This window comes from Filicampus tigris, chromosome 5, assembly GCF_054856515.1.
Source record: "Filicampus tigris isolate MCC_2025a chromosome 5, RoL_Ftig_1.0, whole genome shotgun sequence".
Lineage (NCBI taxonomy): Eukaryota > Metazoa > Chordata > Actinopteri > Syngnathiformes > Syngnathidae > Filicampus > Filicampus tigris.
The window spans coordinates 14,049,563-14,069,211 of NC_141221.1; the positions used below are offsets into that span (position 1 = coordinate 14,049,563).

The 19,649-nt window shown below is 40.1% G+C and overlaps 3 protein-coding genes across 6 annotated transcripts; 2 read left to right on the plus strand and 1 right to left on the minus strand.

Moving 5' to 3' along the window:
* Positions 1 to 266: 266 nt before the first annotated feature.
* ckap2l (cytoskeleton associated protein 2-like) lies at positions 267 to 8,045 on the minus strand. 4 transcript variants are annotated; one of them, XM_086032171.1, is made up of 10 exons: positions 7,981 to 8,026; positions 7,819 to 7,868; positions 6,569 to 6,626; positions 6,357 to 6,417; positions 4,764 to 5,704; positions 3,819 to 4,011; positions 2,823 to 2,981; positions 2,675 to 2,732; positions 1,993 to 2,161; positions 267 to 1,031 (listed from the first exon to the last, which is right to left on the minus strand). In XM_086032171.1, exons 2-10 carry the CDS (start codon positions 7,856 to 7,858, stop codon positions 746 to 748), a joined length of 1,965 nt encoding a protein of 654 aa, XP_085888297.1. In that variant the 5' UTR covers positions 7,859 to 7,868; positions 7,981 to 8,026; the 3' UTR covers positions 267 to 745. The 4 variants fall into 4 exon arrangements, with proteins under 4 accessions (XP_085888297.1, XP_085888298.1, XP_085888299.1 ...); XM_086032172.1 differs by having other exon boundaries at positions 7,968 to 8,020; XM_086032173.1 differs by having other exon boundaries at positions 1,993 to 2,158; positions 7,819 to 8,045.
* A 1,145-nt stretch (positions 8,046 to 9,190) lies between these two features.
* On the plus strand, positions 9,191 to 11,082 carry LOC147147362 (uncharacterized). The gene is made up of 2 exons (XM_086030392.1): positions 9,191 to 9,446; positions 9,624 to 11,082. Exons 1-2 carry the CDS (start codon positions 9,347 to 9,349, stop codon positions 10,928 to 10,930), a joined length of 1,407 nt encoding a protein of 468 aa, XP_085886518.1. The 5' UTR covers positions 9,191 to 9,346; the 3' UTR covers positions 10,931 to 11,082.
* A 1,535-nt stretch (positions 11,083 to 12,617) lies between these two features.
* Positions 12,618 to 18,309, plus strand: acaa2 (acetyl-CoA acyltransferase 2). The gene is made up of 10 exons (XM_086030393.1): positions 12,618 to 12,844; positions 13,911 to 14,077; positions 14,161 to 14,289; positions 14,810 to 14,926; positions 15,009 to 15,156; positions 15,395 to 15,570; positions 17,011 to 17,140; positions 17,224 to 17,294; positions 17,577 to 17,731; positions 17,814 to 18,309. The coding sequence occupies exons 1-10, from the start codon at positions 12,829 to 12,831 to the stop codon at positions 17,893 to 17,895; spliced, it is 1,191 nt and encodes a 396-aa protein (XP_085886519.1). The 5' UTR covers positions 12,618 to 12,828; the 3' UTR covers positions 17,896 to 18,309.
* The last annotated feature ends 1,340 nt before the right edge of the window (positions 18,310 to 19,649 follow it).

Sequence of the window (19,649 nt, forward strand, 5' to 3'; positions counted from 1 at the left end):
CAGGCAATACTTTTTGAGACATTTTTCATGGGTCTACTTATGATAGACATGATCGTCATGTTGCTAAGTGAAATTCAACTCAAGATATGACCTTGTGGAGCAAAGTATTTCAAATTTAACTTAACCAGCCTCGTAGTGATTTTCAGTGTACAGCGAGAGGTATATGAGCGCCCTCTGGTGGTACGCAAAACAAATCGACAATACTTCTTCTGTCTATTATACATAGTAAGTCTGATATCAAATGAAAACGCATTTCACTATTAATTAAAAAAAAAAGTGTTATATCTTGTGATATATAGCTTTTCATTTTTTTAATTTCATTTGTTAAATACAAATCTCCAATAATTTGTCACATTTAACTTAAATAAAAAAGTGTGCTACAGTACATCATTAAACAAAAAAAATAAAAACAAACTGTTCCAGGCTCATAGTGTCACCGTAACAGGCTACATTTAATGACTGTACAAAGCAATGTACAACACACTAAGTTCTTCAATCAAAAACCCAAACAAGTCAAACTGCTTATATAATGCAGACTGAGCAGGAAGTTGTTTTATAGAAAAGCAGAAAACACGTAACATTTGTCAAATTTTGAAGTCTGTCGTTCCTTCGATGAGCTCAACAGTTTGGAGTGGCACTTGCAAGTAAAAATGGTTTGAATCATTCGAGGAATACGGAAGGAGCAGGTTAACATGCAACATCTGCATTCATTAGGTAGGAAAACTTGATGTAGTGTCCCGTCCAATCAGGACTGTGCATCCTGCTGGCTCAGCAGCCGGACATTCATTTTGTCTTGGAGCGCCTCGTTCTCCCTGTAGATGTACATGGTGTCGCCTCTCGCCTCGGCCTCCTCTTCCTCCTCGGTTGCCAGTAACTCGGCGAAGGACGCCACGCATTGGTCGTGCTCCTGCAGGGAGGACGGGTAGCGCCGCGACACGCTCTCAATGCGCACTGAGCGGCGCACGGGCGTGAAGAAGCGCACCTCATGACCGTCCACGCGTATCGGGTCCCGCTGCTGGTTGGATGGGGCGCTGCGACAAAGGAGGCCAGGTCAAATTGGGCTTTGAGAACTTTTGAAGGACTGTTGTTATGCTCATTTTAGTTCTCAGTAGTTTAAGCATTTTGAAGGGGGTTCAGGAAACTTTAGTAGCCTGTCTGAAACCTTTTAGCTACTGCCTCCCATCATACACGCTTGTACAGAAAAATGCAAATGTGTGTAATACTAATATACTTTAATATACTCTAATATTTTTTAACCGAAACACGGTCATTGTAGATAAATGTAAGATCGTATGTAAATTTTTGTCACAGACTTAACTTCTTCAAACAGATTGTCTTTGCAACCGTTAGCGACCTTGAACCTTGACGAAAAATCAACATTCACTACATTGGCAAAAACTCGCAAACCTTCACCGCTCAGTGGGAGATGGGCTTTAGATGAAAAATTTTGTTGCACTGCCTTAAATTTTAGGTGCAGAGTGCCACCATTTAGGGCAGTACGGAGCCTTTAACTGATGCTTTAGCGCAACATTACTTGATGTGCAACATTTAAGCGTGTGAAAAAAAAAAAAAAAAACCCTGTAAATTCTTGTTCTTAGGCCCCATTTTTTTTTCACCCCCACCCCAGATGGTGGTCATGGAACTTACCGGTAGGTATATTTATTTGCCCCACGGTCCGCCCTACTTCTTTCATTAGATAATAAAAATATCATTTCCTTTGGAACATAATAATATCGCTATAGTCAACATCCATATCGCATATCTTTCCAATATCGTGCAGCTCTATTCTCTACCATGTCTTGTCATTTATAGCTATGACGTTTCCGATGCATTTGAAGCTGCAAAAAGTGAACCACGATGTAGCGAGGGACGAATGTATTTTCCTCCTCTGTAAAGATGAAAAATAACCAATTACTGCGCAGGTGTTGACACATGGTAAGCACCTGTGGTCCATTTCAACTATCCATTCATCTTTGCAGATGAGCTACCCACCCTGGAGTGGCTGTGATCTTGTACTTGATAGTGGACGAGGGTCCCGTCTCCCCAGAGATGAGGACCCGGATGGGGGGTGTCACCACTGGCTCCTCGTCCTTGCAATTCTCTGTTTGTTCTCCTTTGCTTGGAGTACGGTCCCCTTCCGTATTATCTCCCTCACGGGCTGCTGGAAAAAAAACAAACAAGCAAAAAAAAAAACGTTGGGCATTGCTTTACTTTTCGGAGGAAGAGAAAAGTGTACATTAGTTTGAAAAGTAGTGCAATGGAAGAAAAAAATCCCTGATGAATAATTGCGATTAAAAATCGTGATTACAATGTTGATCGAAATGATCCGAATAATCATTTTGGCCATGGCCTGCTTGAGTGTGCTCACTGTGTTTTGCTGTTCTCTCGGCATTCAATAAATGAAAATTGCATCGGCATCTATGGCTCTCCTTTCCCACAAGCGAGGGCATTACAGTAACTAGCAATCACTCCAAAAATAAACGACATAGCGAAGGAACACTGTAGTTGGATATTGTTCCAAAAGTGTACTTGTACTAAAAGACAACACCTACCGGTACTTAGTTGAGAACTAGAAATAAAATAAATAAATGAATAAACATTTAAAAAAAAAAAAAAAAAAAAAAAAGAAAAAAAGAAAAGTCCTGTAGCTATACTGTTTCAACATCTCAACTACCTTGAGTCTCCTTCTTCTTCAGGATGTCGAACACCACCATGCGCAGCTCGTCCACAGGCTACAGAAAAAAAACGGAGACACCATTTTATTTTTTTGAGCGGTACACACAAACGCACACACCTTAATGAGCTGAGAGGTTCGCTCTCACCTCCAAGACGACACGCACAGCCTCCTCAAACAAGGGCAGGACATTCAGGTCCCCCTCCTTCTCCAACAGGCGGGCCTTGCAGATCCAGAATTTGACAAACTTCTGGGACACTGGCGGCAGCCGGGAGAGGACTTCCTTCACCTTCGACACTGCACAACCCTGTTGGAGTGCAAGACAGTAGCATGGCCTTCACATTTGATCAAGATTTGCAATTGAAATATCCTTGAAATGGCTGCTTCGGACTTCAAGGGATGATTTTTTTTTTCCACCTCCATGGGGTGCTGCTCTGCTGATTTCTGGTTGAAATGGCCGCCTCAAATCAAAATGTCAGACTGCCAGTGGATTTTCAAGCATGATTTCTTGGGTCTACTTATGATAGAAACGTCTCCCCTGTTTCATGTTGTGAATTTCTGAAAGGCCCGCTTTAAAGCGGGAATCAACCCAAACATTTTTTTTTTCAAGAATATGTTCCCAGCGGGCCCACCTGTTGAAACATAGCATTCTGAATAATATTGCGTTTGTAATATTGCCATCTCTGGGGGTGGCCATTTTATCACTTCTGTCGATTGAAAACGACATCACTACTGCTCAGGGCTCAGGTAACGACCAATTACGGCTCAGCTTCAGAAAACAGATCAGCCGTGATTGCTCGTTACCTGAGCAGTTGTGATGTCATTTTCAGTCGACAGAAGTGACAAAATGGCCGCCCCCAGAGATGGCTAAAAACGGGTGGATTAACTCTTATTCCACAAACGCAATATTTATCAGAATGCCTTGTTTCAACTAGTGGGCTTTTATAGAACATATTCCTGAAAAAAATATGTCTGGGTTGACTTCCACTTGAAGTCAACATGTCTGACTTTCTGTGTCATTTAAGGGATCTTGAGACTATTGTGGGTCCGGTCATGATAGAACACGAAGTAAAGCTTATTTGGTTAGCCAACCAATAAACACAATGAAGAAGAGGCCCTAACAAGAGACAATGACCACATGTACCTCGGTAAGCAGCTTAACGCAGTCAGACAGTGACCTGTCCACGTTGCGGATGAACACGTCGGCATCGTCTTGCGCCTTCTGGCTGGTCCAGAAAGGTCGCGACGCGACGGTGCGTCGAACCGGAGGCTTCAAAAGCATGGGGGGACGCTTGTAGGAAATTCCCTTGGCTTCCCGCCATTCCTGCAGTTTTTTCCTGAACACACATCATAGTATGGAACAGTTTACAGTCAAACATTGCTAAGGGTAATCGGGAACATCCAGGTTTGAGAGTCGATATTTTTTCCCCTTTAAAATCAATCACCAGATTGGATTGTTTCCAACATTGCATTTAGAGTGAAGAGATTATTTTTACCTTCCTGATATTTGTGTGAATATATGTTCTATGCAAGCCCACTGGTTTAAACAAGGCACTCTAACTATTGTGTTTGTGGAATAAGAGTTAATCTACCCCATTTGATCCATCTCTGGGGGCGTCCACTTTGTTACTTCTGTCGACTGATAATGACATCACAGTTGCTCAGGGCCAATCATACCTATTTTGATACCTATCCGGTATCCGGTAATAACTGAAATCACGATTATTGAAATAATCATTTATTTTCTGCTACAAAACATGAAAATGATTAAACGTAAAAAAATATAAACAGAAATAAATGTAGGTAAATTCCTTTTGGACCAACAAAAATTTTTAAAAGGTGCCTATGTATAAATTCAAGAATTATTGCTTTCAGTAAACAAATATGGTGCGTTGGATATAAATGAATATTAATGATTGTTTTTTACGATTATGCCAATTTTGTAATCGTGGAGTGTAATAATCGTAATTGTAATTGAATTTTGAATAATTGCACAGGCCTACCATGATACCGCAATATTTTCGCTCATGGTTATCATTCCGTCAGACACAAATATCGTCTCGTGCCTGTTTCAACTTCAACTACTTACATTGTCTCCGCTTGCTCAGCGCCCATCTTCTTTCTCACAATTTCAGGCTTTGCCGCTTTGGTCTCCAATTTGGGTTGGCTGACAACAGTGACAGCGGTCCGCGGTGCTTTCTGCTTCACCACCTTGACGCTGGTTCCTTTCGAAGTGGCGTCGGCCATCTTAGGTTTGGCCGCCGCGGGTTTCCCGCTCGCCGCCGTTCGCGAAGTGCGTCCACCTACTTCGGATTTCTGTGTCATCGGCCGGCCTTTTGCTTGAGACGTGTGCTTCGTCGGCTGATTGGCCGCTTTGTTGGGTAGCCTAGTGGAAGGTAACGCGCGGGACAAGGCCGTCACCGTTGATTTGGGTCCGCTTTTATAGAGCGGCGGTCTACCGGGGATGGATTTGAGCTCTCGAGATACAGCCGGTCTCTGGTGAAGTGGGATTTTCTTCTCTGGGCCCTTGGATGACAGGACGGCGACTCTGCAAGGAACAACTCTGGCGTCCGCTGCCCGGAGAGGCCTAGCAACCTTCGGTTGGATCATGGCAGGGATGAGCCCCGTCCTGGTCTTGACCATGGGCCCCAGACTCAGCCGGGCTGTGTAAGTCTTTGCCGGATAAGAAGTGGTGCGAAATGAGGGCGGCCTCGAAGTACCGTTTGAGTTTTTCGCCACTGAAAAGTTCGAAGATACGTTCCCTGTGGGCTGCACCTTGACGTTTGGCGTTTTTGGGGGAAGACTGGTCGCCTTCAGAGCAGAAACAGTGTATGTGGCCCTGAGTGTTGGCTTTTTACTGAGTGTCGACTGTGCCGGCTGACTGCGTTCAGTCCGTACTTTCTCTTTGTTCAAAGCGAGGATCGTCTTTCTGGGCTGCTTTCGGTTGTCGAGAGGACCCAGGGGTTGGACTTTTTGGGCTTCATGACGGAAACTAGTGACGGGGGCTTTATTTTCTTTGCCCCTGATGAGCTGCGAGACAAAAAGTATTCATTTAATTAAATGCCTCCGTCTGGATTTACAGTGTTGACACAATTACACTGTTTTCACTCTCAAATGCGCGAAAACTAGACTAATTTTGAGGGGAAAAAACAAGAACTAATACAACACAAAAAGAAAAGAAATAGACCATAGGTTATTACCAAAACAAATAATATCATAATTTATTCATTTTTTAAAATTAAATTATTATTCATACTTTACAGAAAATATTTGTCAATACTAATATGAAATAGGATAGTTGGAAAAAAGAAGACTTCTGAGAGAATACCTGGGCTTGATGTCACACTTTCACTTCTTGGAATCAATACATCATGTATCAACAAAATGTGTACCAGATGACAGATCAAAGTCTCAGAAATATAATTTGTACTACTCATGTCATTTTCATATGTTGTCTGTGCAGAGCAGACTTAAAAACAATCAAACAGAGTGTGAAAATGTGACATTTTGCACCACTATGGGGCAATTAAGTTTGTCTCATTACATTTGGGTAAGATGTCCAGCGCTAGTTCAAAGTTATCATAAAACAGAATAACGACTTAAGCTACGACAAGATACCAGAATCTCTCCTCTAACAAGTCCACGTGTATCAGTGCCAGATTTTCATCTGGAAGACACAGACCTGTTGTGCAGAAGGTCGCACAGTCTTAGGCTTCTTCCCTGCATGCTCATTGACGTTTTGCCTGAGGAGAAAAATGTATTCAACAAGAGCAGTCAGAGAGTGGCCCTCTGCTAGAAATACATACAGTCAGTGAGTATGTTTTCCACACATGAAAACAGTTCCTACTTGCTATTGTGCTAACCACCCACAACCATAAAAACACAACATCTTACTTGCAGTTGTGTTTCGATTTATTCGTCAAGTATTCCATCAACTTCTCCTTGCGCAGTTCTGTGACAAAAACATATGTCAGTGACAGCCTAATCTACTTCGAGATGATTTAACTCTCTGTATATCTTAACAAGGGGATTAAAAATGTTAATAAACAGGTATATTAATCAGTTTTCTGTTAGTTACAGTGGAAATAGACAGTGGAAATAGCTGGTGGTATTATCTGTTGTGGTAATAGTTTTTTTTTTTTGTTGTTTTTTTAAATCACCACCACATATTGAAAATGGCACTCAATTAACCCTTATGCCCTCCAAAAACAGTTTTATCGAGTTTTCTTTTTTTTGTGTGTGTGTGTGTGTATGTAATTCTGAATCATTTTGGCTGTGGCATGAAATATTCTGCAACATTTTCCCCCATGAAATTGACTACTAAATACAGTGGATTTTCCTCATATCTTTTTTAACTTTGTTTACCTGTCTGGTAGGTTGCAAGAGCCATCTCCTTCACTGTTGTCATTCATATTACATACAATCAATAAGTATATTGAACGACATATACACACTTTATTATCTGCATTTGTGCCTCTCAATTTGTACTGTATCGTTCAAACATGACTTTCAATGTGCCATATCATGCATACATACTGTACATGAACAGCTTTTTCATACACTGTAGTCATACATAACGGGCGTATTATATTTCATCAATACTTCATTACATATCAATATCAATATTATACTTCCTTTTCGCACTCATTGTATACCTGTAGCTGTAGCAAAACTGGAACATAATCATTACTTACCAGTTACCAGAGACCAAAATGTAGCACCTCAATCTTGTGTTTCTCCTCATTAATGTTTAAATTAAATGTTCTTTAATTCCTCAAAAAATCCGCTGTGTGTTGTCTTTTTACTTTGTGGATTATATGATTGGTCAATTATTTAGGTTTTGTTATTAATACGAGTGTATATTTATGACTTTGGCTAATGTAGCTAATCTAATGTCTCTAAAAATAGGTTTAAAAATACTGAGTTTTTTAGTAGACTCCGTGCATTTTTGCCACAGAGGTGTACAAAGGGTAGTCAATTTGAGTGCACAAATTTAATATTTAAAATAAATACAAACATTGGAAACGTATATTATCTGTTTTTAGGCATATCGTAAAGTTACAGTGAAGTATTTTCTTCGCGATAGCATAATGAGCATTAGCGGCCAGGATAAATCGCCATTGTACCAAACACGCTTTTCAGACCTTTTCTGCTCTTGACGATGGCGGGATCCTCTTCCTCCATATTCCTTAAACTATGATTATTATGTTAGTCACACTTTAGATGGAAGATTAAACGCCTCTGTTCTAGCATGGATACATGAAAGCTAAGCGCTGTTAGCTACAAAACTCACAAACAACACGTACGCGTAGACGTTTTTGAAAGTACCGGGTCTCCTCGCTCTGCTCTTCTCTGATTGGACAGTTTTGAATTTGCCCAACGCCTGTGCATTCGCTTTTATGGCGGAAACTTTGTAAACAATCAAACGTCATTTAAAAAAGAAAAAAAAAAAAAAGAAAAATAACATTTATCACTGACAGAAACATTATGTTGATAATGATCCAAGAACATTTCGTCAGTTAAAATAAATAATAATAATAATAATAATAATAATAATAATAATAATAATAATAATAATAATAATAATAATAATAATAATAAATGGAGGTGGCACGGTGGTCGACTGGTTAGCACCTCAATCCCGGCTCCGGCCTCCCTGTGTGGAGTTTGCATGTTCTCCCCGTGCCTGCGTGGTACTCCGGTTTCCTCCCACACTCCAAAAACATGCATGGTAAATTGATTGGACTCTCTAAATTAGGGTCCAGCAGGTACGGCTCCAGGGCTAAAGGGGGGTTTAACCAATACATTTGGGGGGCTGTGAAAAAAATAAATAAATGTAATTTAGAAAATCAAACAAAATGCTGCAGGGGCTTAACTGGGGCTATATAATATGATCAAATACATGTTATGATTACGGTACTCTCATGACATATGTGTGATAGCTGGCACCAAGAAGCTATTCAACCCTGAATAGGCAAAATAAATACAAGAAATAAACATTTCAGACAAAAACGTTTAACGCTACGCTACGCTCTACATAAATTAGGCGTGTCACAAATTATGCCTATAGCCCATGTGACAATATGTGAATCCACGGTCTTAACTAGTTTCAACTGGATATGTACGCAAGTGTGCAGATATATAGGAAGATGCCAAGCCCAGAGAAAAGGTCACAGGGACACAACGGCTGAGCTCAAGTCACTTATCTACTTATGTGCCTAAAAGGCCTAATCCAACATATAAATGTAGAGAAAAACTGAGAGATTATGTTCGGAAACGTGGCATTGCAATATCCATTCTTAAAAATGCATTGCAGACTGAAGAAATATATTTTAAAGTCTAATTTCTGTTTTGTTTTGTTTTTAAGAAATCGGAATTATAATGAGAATCTAGGTTTTTGTTGTGTGTTATGTTATGTAGTACAGTGCTGTATCGTAAAATACATTCTGTAATCCGTACTACACGACAGTAGGTGGCGGTAGCGTAACTTTAACGCTAGATGCAACTCGATAAGAAAAATAGAAGAACAAAAAAGAAAACAAAAGGGTTGCATTGTTAACTCGAGTGGGAAAATGTTCAATAACATTTAATACAATTAAATTAAATGAGCGGTTTTGGGGGGGGTGGCTAATAACAGTGAACGGCGAAATCAAGGTGTCTCTTGTTTCTTGAATGATGGCGTCGCACGAGAAGCAACTTCCTCGAACGAGAGAGGGCAACGAGCGACATCGACGTCAACTGGATGCTGCTGAGACTGCAAATCACGCCCAAGGTCTGCACACATACTCGCGAGACTATCATGTAACACATTTACTTTAATTATTAAGATCCCTATAACTCCTGGGTGAATGTGTTTGCCATTACACTTGATGAGAAATTAATTGGTTATTACTCAACTCAACTAGCACATGGTGGTACCACTTTATGTTGTGTTGCTTGTGTCCCGTAGACGTCCAGCTGGATGGTAGTCAGATTGGTCTTCCCCTTCAGTCGCAGTGGGCGAGTTCCGGTTTGGAGCAGAACAATTCACAGCCCCTTCACATTAAAGAAGAAAGGGAGAAGGCCGATGTCAACAAATTGCCTCTAACTGCGAAGAGTCAAGATGAAGAAGAGCAAGAAGAGGGTCCACATCCCCTCCACATTAAAAAGGAAGAGGAAGATCCAGAGCACCTCCACGTTGAGGAAGAGGAGCTGCTGGATGTCAGCAAGTTGCCAGTGATTGTTGTTTCTGTGAAGGGTGACGACGATGACAACGAACCACACGAGTCGTCACGGTTTCATCACGACAGCCCAAGTGGAGACCATTGTGGAGGATCACCGCCAGACCACCTTTTATCTCCGCTGTCAGACAGTGACGACATTGAAGAACCTTTAAGTGGTGACGCAGACTGCAAAGGGGACGACAAGCATTCGAAATGTACAGAAAAGGAAATAACTCTTAAGAAAACTTCTCCAACACGCAAGAGATGTCATGAAGGACCTGAAGAACATTTAAGATGCTCAATTTGCAGTAAAAGATTTGCTCAAAATAGACCCATGATAAGACACATGAGAACACACACAGGAGAAAAACCCTTTAGTTGCTCAACTTGTGGTAAGGCGTTCTCACTCAAGGAATATATGACATCGCACATGAAAAAACACACAGGTGAAACGCCCTTTCGTTGCACATTTTGCGGTAAAACATTCTCTCAAAAGAAAACTTTACAATCACACATGAGGACGCACACTGGAGAAAAACCCTTTCGTTGTTCATTGTGCGGTAAAAGATTCGCTCTTAAGCTAAACGTAGTAAAACACATGAGGACACACACTGGTGAAAAATCCTTTCTTTGCTCTACATGTGGTAAAACCTTCTCTGAAAGGCATCGTCTGGTATCACACTTGAGAACGCACACGGGAGAAAAACCCTTCAGTTGCTCAACTTGCGGTAAGACCTTCTCCCAAAGGCACCATATGGTATCACACATGAAAACACACACAGGGGAAAAACCTTTCAGTTGCTCAGTTTGCGGTACAGCATTTTCTCGAAAAGTGAATCTGGATATACACATGAGAACGCACACGGGGGAAAAACCCTTTAGTTGTTTAACTTGTGGTAAAACTTTCTCTGTCAAAGCAACCATGGTCAAACACATGAGAACGCACACAGGAGAAAAACCTTTTAGTTGCTCGGAGTGTGGTAAAAAATTCACTCAAAAGGTAAACATGGTCATACACATGCGATCACACACAGGAGAGCAACCATTCAGTTGATCCGTGTGTGGCGAGATCTCTTTTTGTTCTGTGTAGAAATATCTTAAAATTGTACGCGTTGAAAATATGAGCATGCTGCAAGAAACAGAAAATCTAAAGAAACTGTTGCTTTAATGTAAATGTTCAAACTATAATAAATCAAAAAGTTCAAGTGTCTTGGCTCCGTCTTTCCTATTTTGCATTTGGTTTTCAGGATGGACTGCAGTGTGTTGCTGTCACTAATGAAAATTAGACAAAATATGCTATCAAAGATACACAGTGTTCAACCTGTGTGTCGAAGGAGCTATGGAATAATACACATTTTGTGGTTATTTATTTGAAAAAGAAAAATGTTCTTAACTCCCGTCTGATAGATTTTGTTTTGGATTCATGACGGGGTCATGTTTTCTTTTGTTCATATTTCAATCTTTGTCAAAATGAAAACGTTTCATTTGAGGTTTTATATTTTTTGTTGTTTTGAATGAAAATGACATTCGGTTTTGCATATTACAGTATTATCGCACGTGCCCTCGCGAATGTCAATAAATACACTTGACTCGTTGAAAAAAATATTTTCGATCTTTGAGTGTCCTGACAGAAATCATTTCGCACCAGTAGATGGCAGGAGCGCACTATTACTGTTAGCAAACCACTGAAAGGCAATGGCAGCGAAGAAGACAAAGACGCCAACAACGAAGAAGAACGACAGACACGAAAAGGTAGATACGATGCGCCACTTAGTTGCGTGTGTACAGCGCGGCTAAGCTAGTGGGAGCGAGGGACTGTATCTAAATTATGCCTGCACAACGTGCGACATATCGGTTGCACACAATGCAGTGCAATCGCAACGAGGAAACGGAAAAATCAATCGTACTTGATAGTGATCTGCTTTTTTTGTTTTGTTTTTTTATTATCACAGAGCTTCCATGCTATGAGAGTTTCAGTAACCACTGTTACAGTACTCCACAGTAGCAAAACTGTTCCATAAATAAACACCTTTTACAGAAATGTGTGTTTCTGTACAAGGTTAATTTATGGAACAATGATGTAGCAGAATTGAAAAGGTATGGATTACTCGTTGTGTTTAAAAAGAGGTTTAAAAATATATTAGGCCTGCTACAAAAAAAATATATAAATCAGCTATACACATGAGAAACTGCACTGAATTAAATTTCCTAGGGTCTATAGGTTTAGTTTATGGATAAGGTTATCTGTACACGTGTATGGGGCATGTGTGTAATTCCCTGTTTTTGTTATCGCGTCTATATTGAATAATCGGTCTCCATGATTATGAAAAGAGGGGCATTATTTTGGTTTTTATTTCGGATATATGACTGAATGAATAACCTAGTGTATTAATACGTAATATTTCTAATAATTTATAGAGAACAAGGGGTAGGATTAAATACGTTTCTCTATTTCTTTCTACTACCTTAACCCTAACCCTATGTATTGATGATCTTTTTCTTTTGATTTTTTTAAAATTCTTTTATGTTATCCTTTATATTTTCAATAAATCAATCAAAAACGCTAACGCAAGCGAGCAGTTTGACATCTTAATATTGGAGGACCATAGTGGCAGTTTAAAGTATTCAAAGCTAAAGTCCGTATAGGTGTATGTTTAAACATATAGCATTAGTATATTTATTTATTTTTGTATTTATTTTCAACGCCTTTGAAAGGAACGTTGCCACTTCCAAGATGTCACCCACGTAGGCACGTCACTTAGCCGGCAGCTGCAGCGCGCTGGCGCTTATGTTCAGTCTATTATTTATACATCTGTCACAGGCACGTTCTCTGGTTTTGTAGGGGAAAGGTCGCACTGTTGTGGCGCTTCTGAGCACACAGTATAAAATTGAATCTTTCAAGGGGAACATCCGAGGTTGTATCCGACTGGTTTGGACTGTTCATTCTTCATTATGGCACTGCTCAGAGGTAATTATGCTTAAAAAAAAAATCAAATCGATGCCAAATATGCCGATCGGCGGGTCTGACTTTGGACAATCGCTTCGTTTGACATTTTGTGTGGCGAGCTGTCCACGAATCTGTGAAAATTAAATGCTGTTGCCTTTGGTCAATTTCGCAATGTTGAAAGCTGAAGAATACAATTGCTACAAAGCTGTGATACACAAAATCAACCCCCCAACCCCCTCCCAATCACATCAGCGATTATTAAACATCAATGTCACCTTAAAAAAGTAAGTAGTGACTATATCCCTAGGTACTTCTCCCCAAAAGTAACTATATTAGTTACTGAGATTATACTTCCACACCGCTTTTACAGAATTTAAAATTATTGTGAATGCTCAGATACAGTACAGTATATGAAAAATCTGAATATTATAATGAAATGGACACATTAATCTGGGGATGTACCAATACTTGCATTTCAGTATTCTCGCTATTATGTGTTGTAAAAAATAAACATTGTTTTATTTTAAGGTAATTAACCAGGTGGTTGGGTGGTAGGCTTTATGTTTTTATATTGACTGCATATATATATATTTGATTTATTTTCAGTGTGTCAATATGATCAGTGCTTTAAGAAGTGTAGGACACATGTTTACATATCATTGTTTCTTGAAACATGAGGTGATGAAGGCAAATATTTGTTTGCATTCATCTGACTTGTGATTTACTGTCTTGTTTAATGTTTACGTCACATTTCTTCCAGTCAAACTGTCTGGTAAGATAGAAGTAGATATTTTAGTTCACGGTTCATACTATTTTAGTGTAAGCCTAACCTATGAGACCAAAACATTGACATAATAGGTCTGATATTGTTTAATGTATTTCTTGTGTTTAAAAATAATCCCATATTAAATTGCAGTTTTGACGGGACAAAAATCTCAATTAGATTACTGTATTTTTTCAAATTCTCCCTTAGTCGCCAGACAATCACAGAGCATGACCATATTCAAATCCTTTTTTACTCGACTGTTCTGAGGAGTGAAAAGCAATGGCCGATGAAATCTAACCATCACTGTTGTTTGCTTCCCAGGTGTATTCATCGTCGCAGCCAAGCGTACTCCATTCGGCACCTACGGCGGCGTCCTGAAGGAGCACAGTGCCACAGACCTGGCCGAGCACGCTGCAAAGGCAGCCCTGGCATCAGGGGGCGTGGCGCCCGAGCTCATAGACAGCGTCATCATGGGGAACGTCATGCAGGTGTTTTAACAGCTCCACATGAGAACCACCTTCATATATGTATGCGTTGCATATGTTTTTGTTCTTGTTTCAATTCCTTGTAGAGCTCGGCAGACGCTCCCTACATCGCACGCCATGTTGGTCTGAGGTGCGGAGTTCCCATCCCGGTCCCGGCTCTCACTGTCAATAGGCTGTGTGGATCTGGTTTCCAGTCTATCATCAATGGTGCTCAGGTGAGACCGACCCAGAGAACTCACACATTAGGCTGAAGTAAATGACTAAACAGTGTTTTTGTATACTACTCTCAAAAATGTGAATATTGCACAAGTAACAACCAAAATGATTTGGAATAAATTATGCATTTTATTTGATTTGACCTACTGAATTGATTGACTTGTTTTACGATATTCTATTTTGTTGGGATGCAAATGTAGCTGTAATCAAAAGAATTCGCTATGGTACTGTCACATGGAGTGCATTTGAAAAGTCTACACACCCCTGTTCAAATGCTAGGATTTTGTGAGGAAATAGGAATCAGCAGTTGGTGAGTCTTGTCAATTTTGAGTCTTGGGTCAGAAAAAAGGTCAACCTTCATTTCATCATAACAGATTCTCGCACACACATGCGGTAAAGGTGTGTAGCGTTTGGTGCCTATTATGTATGTACTTTGTAATATTTATTTCACATGCATGCAGAATGAGTTTGTTCTCCAGTTAGGAAAAAAACCATTGTTGTGTCATTGTGTGTTTTCAGGAGATTTGTGTGAAGGACTCTGAGGTTGTATTGTGTGGTGGTTCAGAGAGCATGAGCCAGGCTCCGTACGCCGTGCGCAATATCCGATTCGGTACAAAGTTTGGATTCGATCTCAAGGTTGGATTTGTCTTTTTATGACACTTCACATAGAACAACACCGCTTCTTCTTTTTAAAGCCTCCCTGTGCCTTGATTGACAGCTGGAGGACACATTGTGGGCGGGGTTGACTGATCTCCACGTAAAAATCCCGATGGGCATCACAGCAGAAAACCTGGCAGAGAAGTACAAAATCACACGAGAGGACTGCGACAACTACGCGTACCAGACGCAGCAAAGGTGGAAAGCAGGTCAGGGAAGGTTGCTGGCTGCCACTTCACACGTATAATGTTTATCTTGTACAAAAAAAGTTCAAAGATTTATCATACGAAACCGAGAAGAGTGGAATGTGCAGTACTTTGGAGTAGTTCTACTATGTAACTGCTCAACTTTTTGTCTCATAATTGTGCTCATCCTTTTCCACGTAACCCAAATACTCCTTTGTAGTGAAGTACATTGTTTATATTCAAATATTTTGCTTTTCCTCAGCTCACGAAGCTGGCCACTACAATGCAGAAATCGCTCCCATTGATGTGAAAGCAAAAAAAGGCAAAGTGTCCATGGCTCAAGATGAACACCCTCGTCCTCAGACCACACTGGAACAGATGGCCAAACTGCCCACCGTCTTCAAGAAGGGCGGCACTGTTACTGCTGCTAATGCTTCTGTGAGTCCTCACCACCACCTTGACTGTATAAATTGTGATGTTTCAGACCATTTTCATGTGGAAACATCCAAATAGACATTTTTAATATACAGCACTTACACGTGTTGCTGCCACCACCTAGCGGTCATCCCGCATATTTTTGCTTGCAAGTCAAAGAAAAAAAAAAGTCTGCCAAGCGATGGCTCCTGTCTAAAAAAACACAAAAATCATGTGACTCGTAAGTTAAGGTACCACTGTATTGACAATGACCACTTATTTAATCTTCCTCATCCACTCGCAGGTGTGAAACGAGTCCTCGTGTAATTTGAGTACCTCAATTTATATAAAAAAAAAAATATGCTTGAGCATTTATTTTCTGCCTTGGGTACCCATTTTTTTGGGTGTGCATGGTCAGGAAGTCTGTCAAGCTAGCATGACGGTAATACGCCAACAACGTGGTGATAAGAACGTGTTTGGTACACTTTTATTTTGAAGTTGTTCGTGGCAGTGTGTGTTGCCCTGGTGGCTAACTTGACTCGTATTCCCGACTGGGGAAGTTGAAGCGCAATTTAACTTTAAATTGCCATCACAAACTGTTGCCACCAACAACACGTCATCCTGAAATTATGTTCAATCACTAATCAAGTTAAGGACGCTAAATCAAACTAATAAATTACACTGACATTGTAGAATGCGGCACCTGTTCTCAGTGTTCTCAGAGCGAGTGCTCCATAGGCCAATATGGTGGCAAAAGGCGTTGGACTACTTTTCAGAGGTAGTTTAATCGTCGACTCTTTACGCTTTGATGCTGACAGCCTGACACAGATGCAGTTCCTACTTAGGAATTTTTAACAAACCAGGCTTACTCAAATGTGCTGTTTTAATGGCAAAATCGCTACTCTGCCTCTGAGGTCACTTTGTCTCTCAGATCAAAATCTCACTATATTTCTAAAGAAGAAAATACCGTTTCCTGCTATGCACAGTGTAAATTTAGAGGGGAAAAATGTCAATTAAAAATGAAAACTGTTTGTAAGATCGTTTGTTATTTAGTGAAATGTGTTATTTTCTGCTGTGCATTTCTAATAGTTTTTCAGTAGGATATTCGAATACCAAAATATTCAATAGCTGCAGCCCGACCCATAGTTGCACTGTATAGTTTTTTTAAACTAAACTTGTGAGGATAAGCGGTTTGGATAATGGGTGGGTCGGTGGGTGGCAGGATGGATGGATGGATGGATGGACGAATGGATAAACCTATTAGGGAGTATTTGGCGGTGTAAACTCAAGGTCAAGTTTTTGTCATTGTTGCTGTACAGATCATCGGTAGCCACTCGTTTTTCTCCCAACCAGAAGCTGTTGTTGTTTCCGAACATTAGGAAATAGTCTATTGAGATGAAATACTTGATACCTGTGCATGATATGCGACGTTTGCTGAGTTTCACGAAATCTGCTGCTTCTTAGGGTGTGTCAGACGGCGCTGCCGCAGTGGTCATTGCCAGCGAGGATGCTCTCAGTCAACACAAGCTCACTCCATTGGCCAGAATTGTGGCCTACCATGTGTCGGGCTGCGACCCGAGTATCATGGGAATTGGTGAGTGGTGTTCATGTGAAGAATACAGTGAATTGTTTTGAAATGACATCAAAGAAGTCAATAAAGTTATTTGGATTATGCAGGCCCAGTTCCAGCCATCACCGAAGCTCTCAAAAAAGCAGGACTCTCACTCAGTGACATGGACTTGGTGGAGGTTAGTTGAAGTCTGTTCATCCATTATTTATATGGCTTTTAATGTTCCCACACTTTTGTCAAACTACCCCAAGTCTCAAGAATGTCATACAGTATTTTTTTTCTCGCTAAAATGAGTCTGTTTGCGAGGCGCTAAGGTTAGCTTGTTGTTAGTTTTCTTGCTTTGTTGAGTGACGAATGAAAAACACAAGCTAACAATGATGGCGGTCTTGTTATTGCTTGACAAAAGGAGGGTCTCACACAAGCCATTCAAGCAAGGAATTGTGGTTGATGTTTTACACAGGTGAATGAGGCCTTTGCTCCTCAGTACTTGGCTGTGTCCAAGGCTCTCGGACTGGATCCAGAAAAAAGCAACGTCAATGGCGGCGCTATTGCCATCGGACATCCCCTAGGAGCTTCGGGGGCACGCATCACCGCTCACCTGGTTCATGAGCTCAGGTAGCATGGTCATGGCAATATGCTCAATCAACAGGAGCTATTTCATCTGGCTTTGAATGATTTATTTGTTTTTGGGTGGCAGGCGACGAGGCGGCAAGTATGCCGTCGGATCAGCTTGCATCGGAGGCGGCCAAGGAATCGCCATCATCCTTGAAAAGTGCTGAGTGTGCTCCAGAACCGCTAAGAAGAGGAATGCCATAAATGTTCAGTCATATGATCACATTCATACAAATGCTGCTTATATGCACATCACATTGCATTTTGATTCATAAGTTTGAAGGACTGATTGCTGGTTTCTTCTGGGACGTAGGCCTACCATCCAGTAGATTAGGATACAAAAAATACTGTATGACATGTTGCAGTCCTGTGTTGCCTTACTTTACAAAGTTAATGACATAACGTTGTTAGTATTACAACCTAATGGGTGATTTGTGTCACTTTACCTCAGGTACATTAAAATGCATACATGGTACTGTATGCGTGGTGTACAATTTGCCTTGTATGTTGATCACTCCATCACAGATCAGATATATTTCTGTGTTATTTGAGCTGAATAAATGACATTTTTGGAAGAATCATTTGGTGGTTTATCTCGATTTAAAAGCTCAACAAAGTAAAATCATAAACTGGTTTAAAAAAGTATTAATTTACATTTGTCACAATGTGAAATGTCCGTGCATCCATCCATTTTTTTTAGACTTGACCACGGGAGCATAGCGGGGGAAGGTTCCATCTCACCCGTTACCCTAATGAGGCTAAGCCGTAGGAAAGTCAAGTTTATTTGTAACCTTAATAACAAAAGGGAAAATAAATTGAAAAATGAACAACAGATTTCATATCATTTCATTTTACATGCACTCAAGTATTAGAGAATGCTAGGTTTCTACTTAAAAAATAATGTGGGTTTGAGAATTGTAGGAATTTGAATTCAACTGATCATAATTGTTTATTTCAATTACCATTTATTTTACTTTGTATGGGCCTTGGCATGCTATACATAGTTGCATGTACTGCACTTGTATATCACCTGATAAACTGACAAAAAGCTTCTGTAAATAACATTCTCAGCTGAATCACGTAGAGTTCACATGTATAAATTTAGTATTTGTCATTGAAATATATAAGTACGTTTGAACCGATTTCAGGCAAAACTTTAAATAATTTACATATTAAGTAATACAATTCATTCATGAGAGTTGTTACAAATAAAGTAAAAGGACAGAAAATATAAAGATCAATACAAATTAATTTGCAATACATTGAATAAATTAATAGTAATTCTATGTTAAAAAAACATTACAATAATTCATTTTGAAATAATAACTATGAATGTATATATATTTAAAAAAATCTGATTTAGGAATACAAATTAAAACTCTGATGGCACGATTATATCCTGTACTGTAGTCTACTTTTCCTCGAAACTACAACGACCAGAACACGCTTGGTTACGTCATCACGCTGCGTCCTTAAATGCGTCACTTCCCCGGAAGTCGCTCTTTTCTTTTTAGCCAAGGTAAGGCTTTCTCACATTCGTGGATGTCTATGAATAAAATCCATCCTAATCGACGTTGACGAAGCAATGTTATGCTCTTAAATTACGACAATGTGGATGTATGCGCTTAGAGAGTGTGCCGCATGTAGGTATTACTAGTTCATACGCCCCGATGAAGAGAATATACAGCTTAATGTATCGGTAGCCAGAGGGCCGCCGGCTATGGCTAGAGCTATATGTAGGCTAAAAGGCTAACAGAAACGTGTAGGCAATGGCTGATGTAATTCGGTCTTTGGTTTTACAAATATGTGTGTCGCATTTTTGAATAAATCCAATAGAGCTCTTGTGATATTTAAAGTGGCTTCTTTGCGGTTAGTAGAGAAATTTCGTGGATGGGGCAAGCTGTCATTTCGTTATTGTAGA

Excerpts from the sequence above, each read along its gene's own strand:
- ckap2l (XM_086032170.1), bottom strand. The coding sequence starts at position 7,858 with ATGGAGGAAGAGGATCCCGCCATCGTCAAGAGCAGAAAAG. Across the intron at positions 6,627-7,818 it reads CATCGTCAAGAGCAGAAAAG|AACTGCGCAAGGAGAAGTTG; the intron begins GTCTGAAAAGCG and ends TTTTTGTCACAG. Across the intron at positions 6,418-6,568 it reads AAATCGAAACACAACTGCAA|GCAAAACGTCAATGAGCATG; the intron begins GTAAGATGTTGT and ends TTTTCTCCTCAG.
- acaa2 (XM_086030393.1), top strand. Across the intron at positions 14,927-15,008 it reads AGTTTGGATTCGATCTCAAG|CTGGAGGACACATTGTGGGC; the intron begins GTTGGATTTGTC and ends CTTGATTGACAG. Across the intron at positions 17,141-17,223 it reads CCCGAGTATCATGGGAATTG|GCCCAGTTCCAGCCATCACC; the intron begins GTGAGTGGTGTT and ends TGGATTATGCAG.
- LOC147147362 (XM_086030392.1), top strand. The coding sequence starts at position 9,347 with ATGATGGCGTCGCACGAGAAGCAACTTCCTCGAACGAGAGAGGGCAAC. Across the intron at positions 9,447-9,623 it reads GACTGCAAATCACGCCCAAG|ACGTCCAGCTGGATGGTAGT; the intron begins GTCTGCACACAT and ends TGTGTCCCGTAG.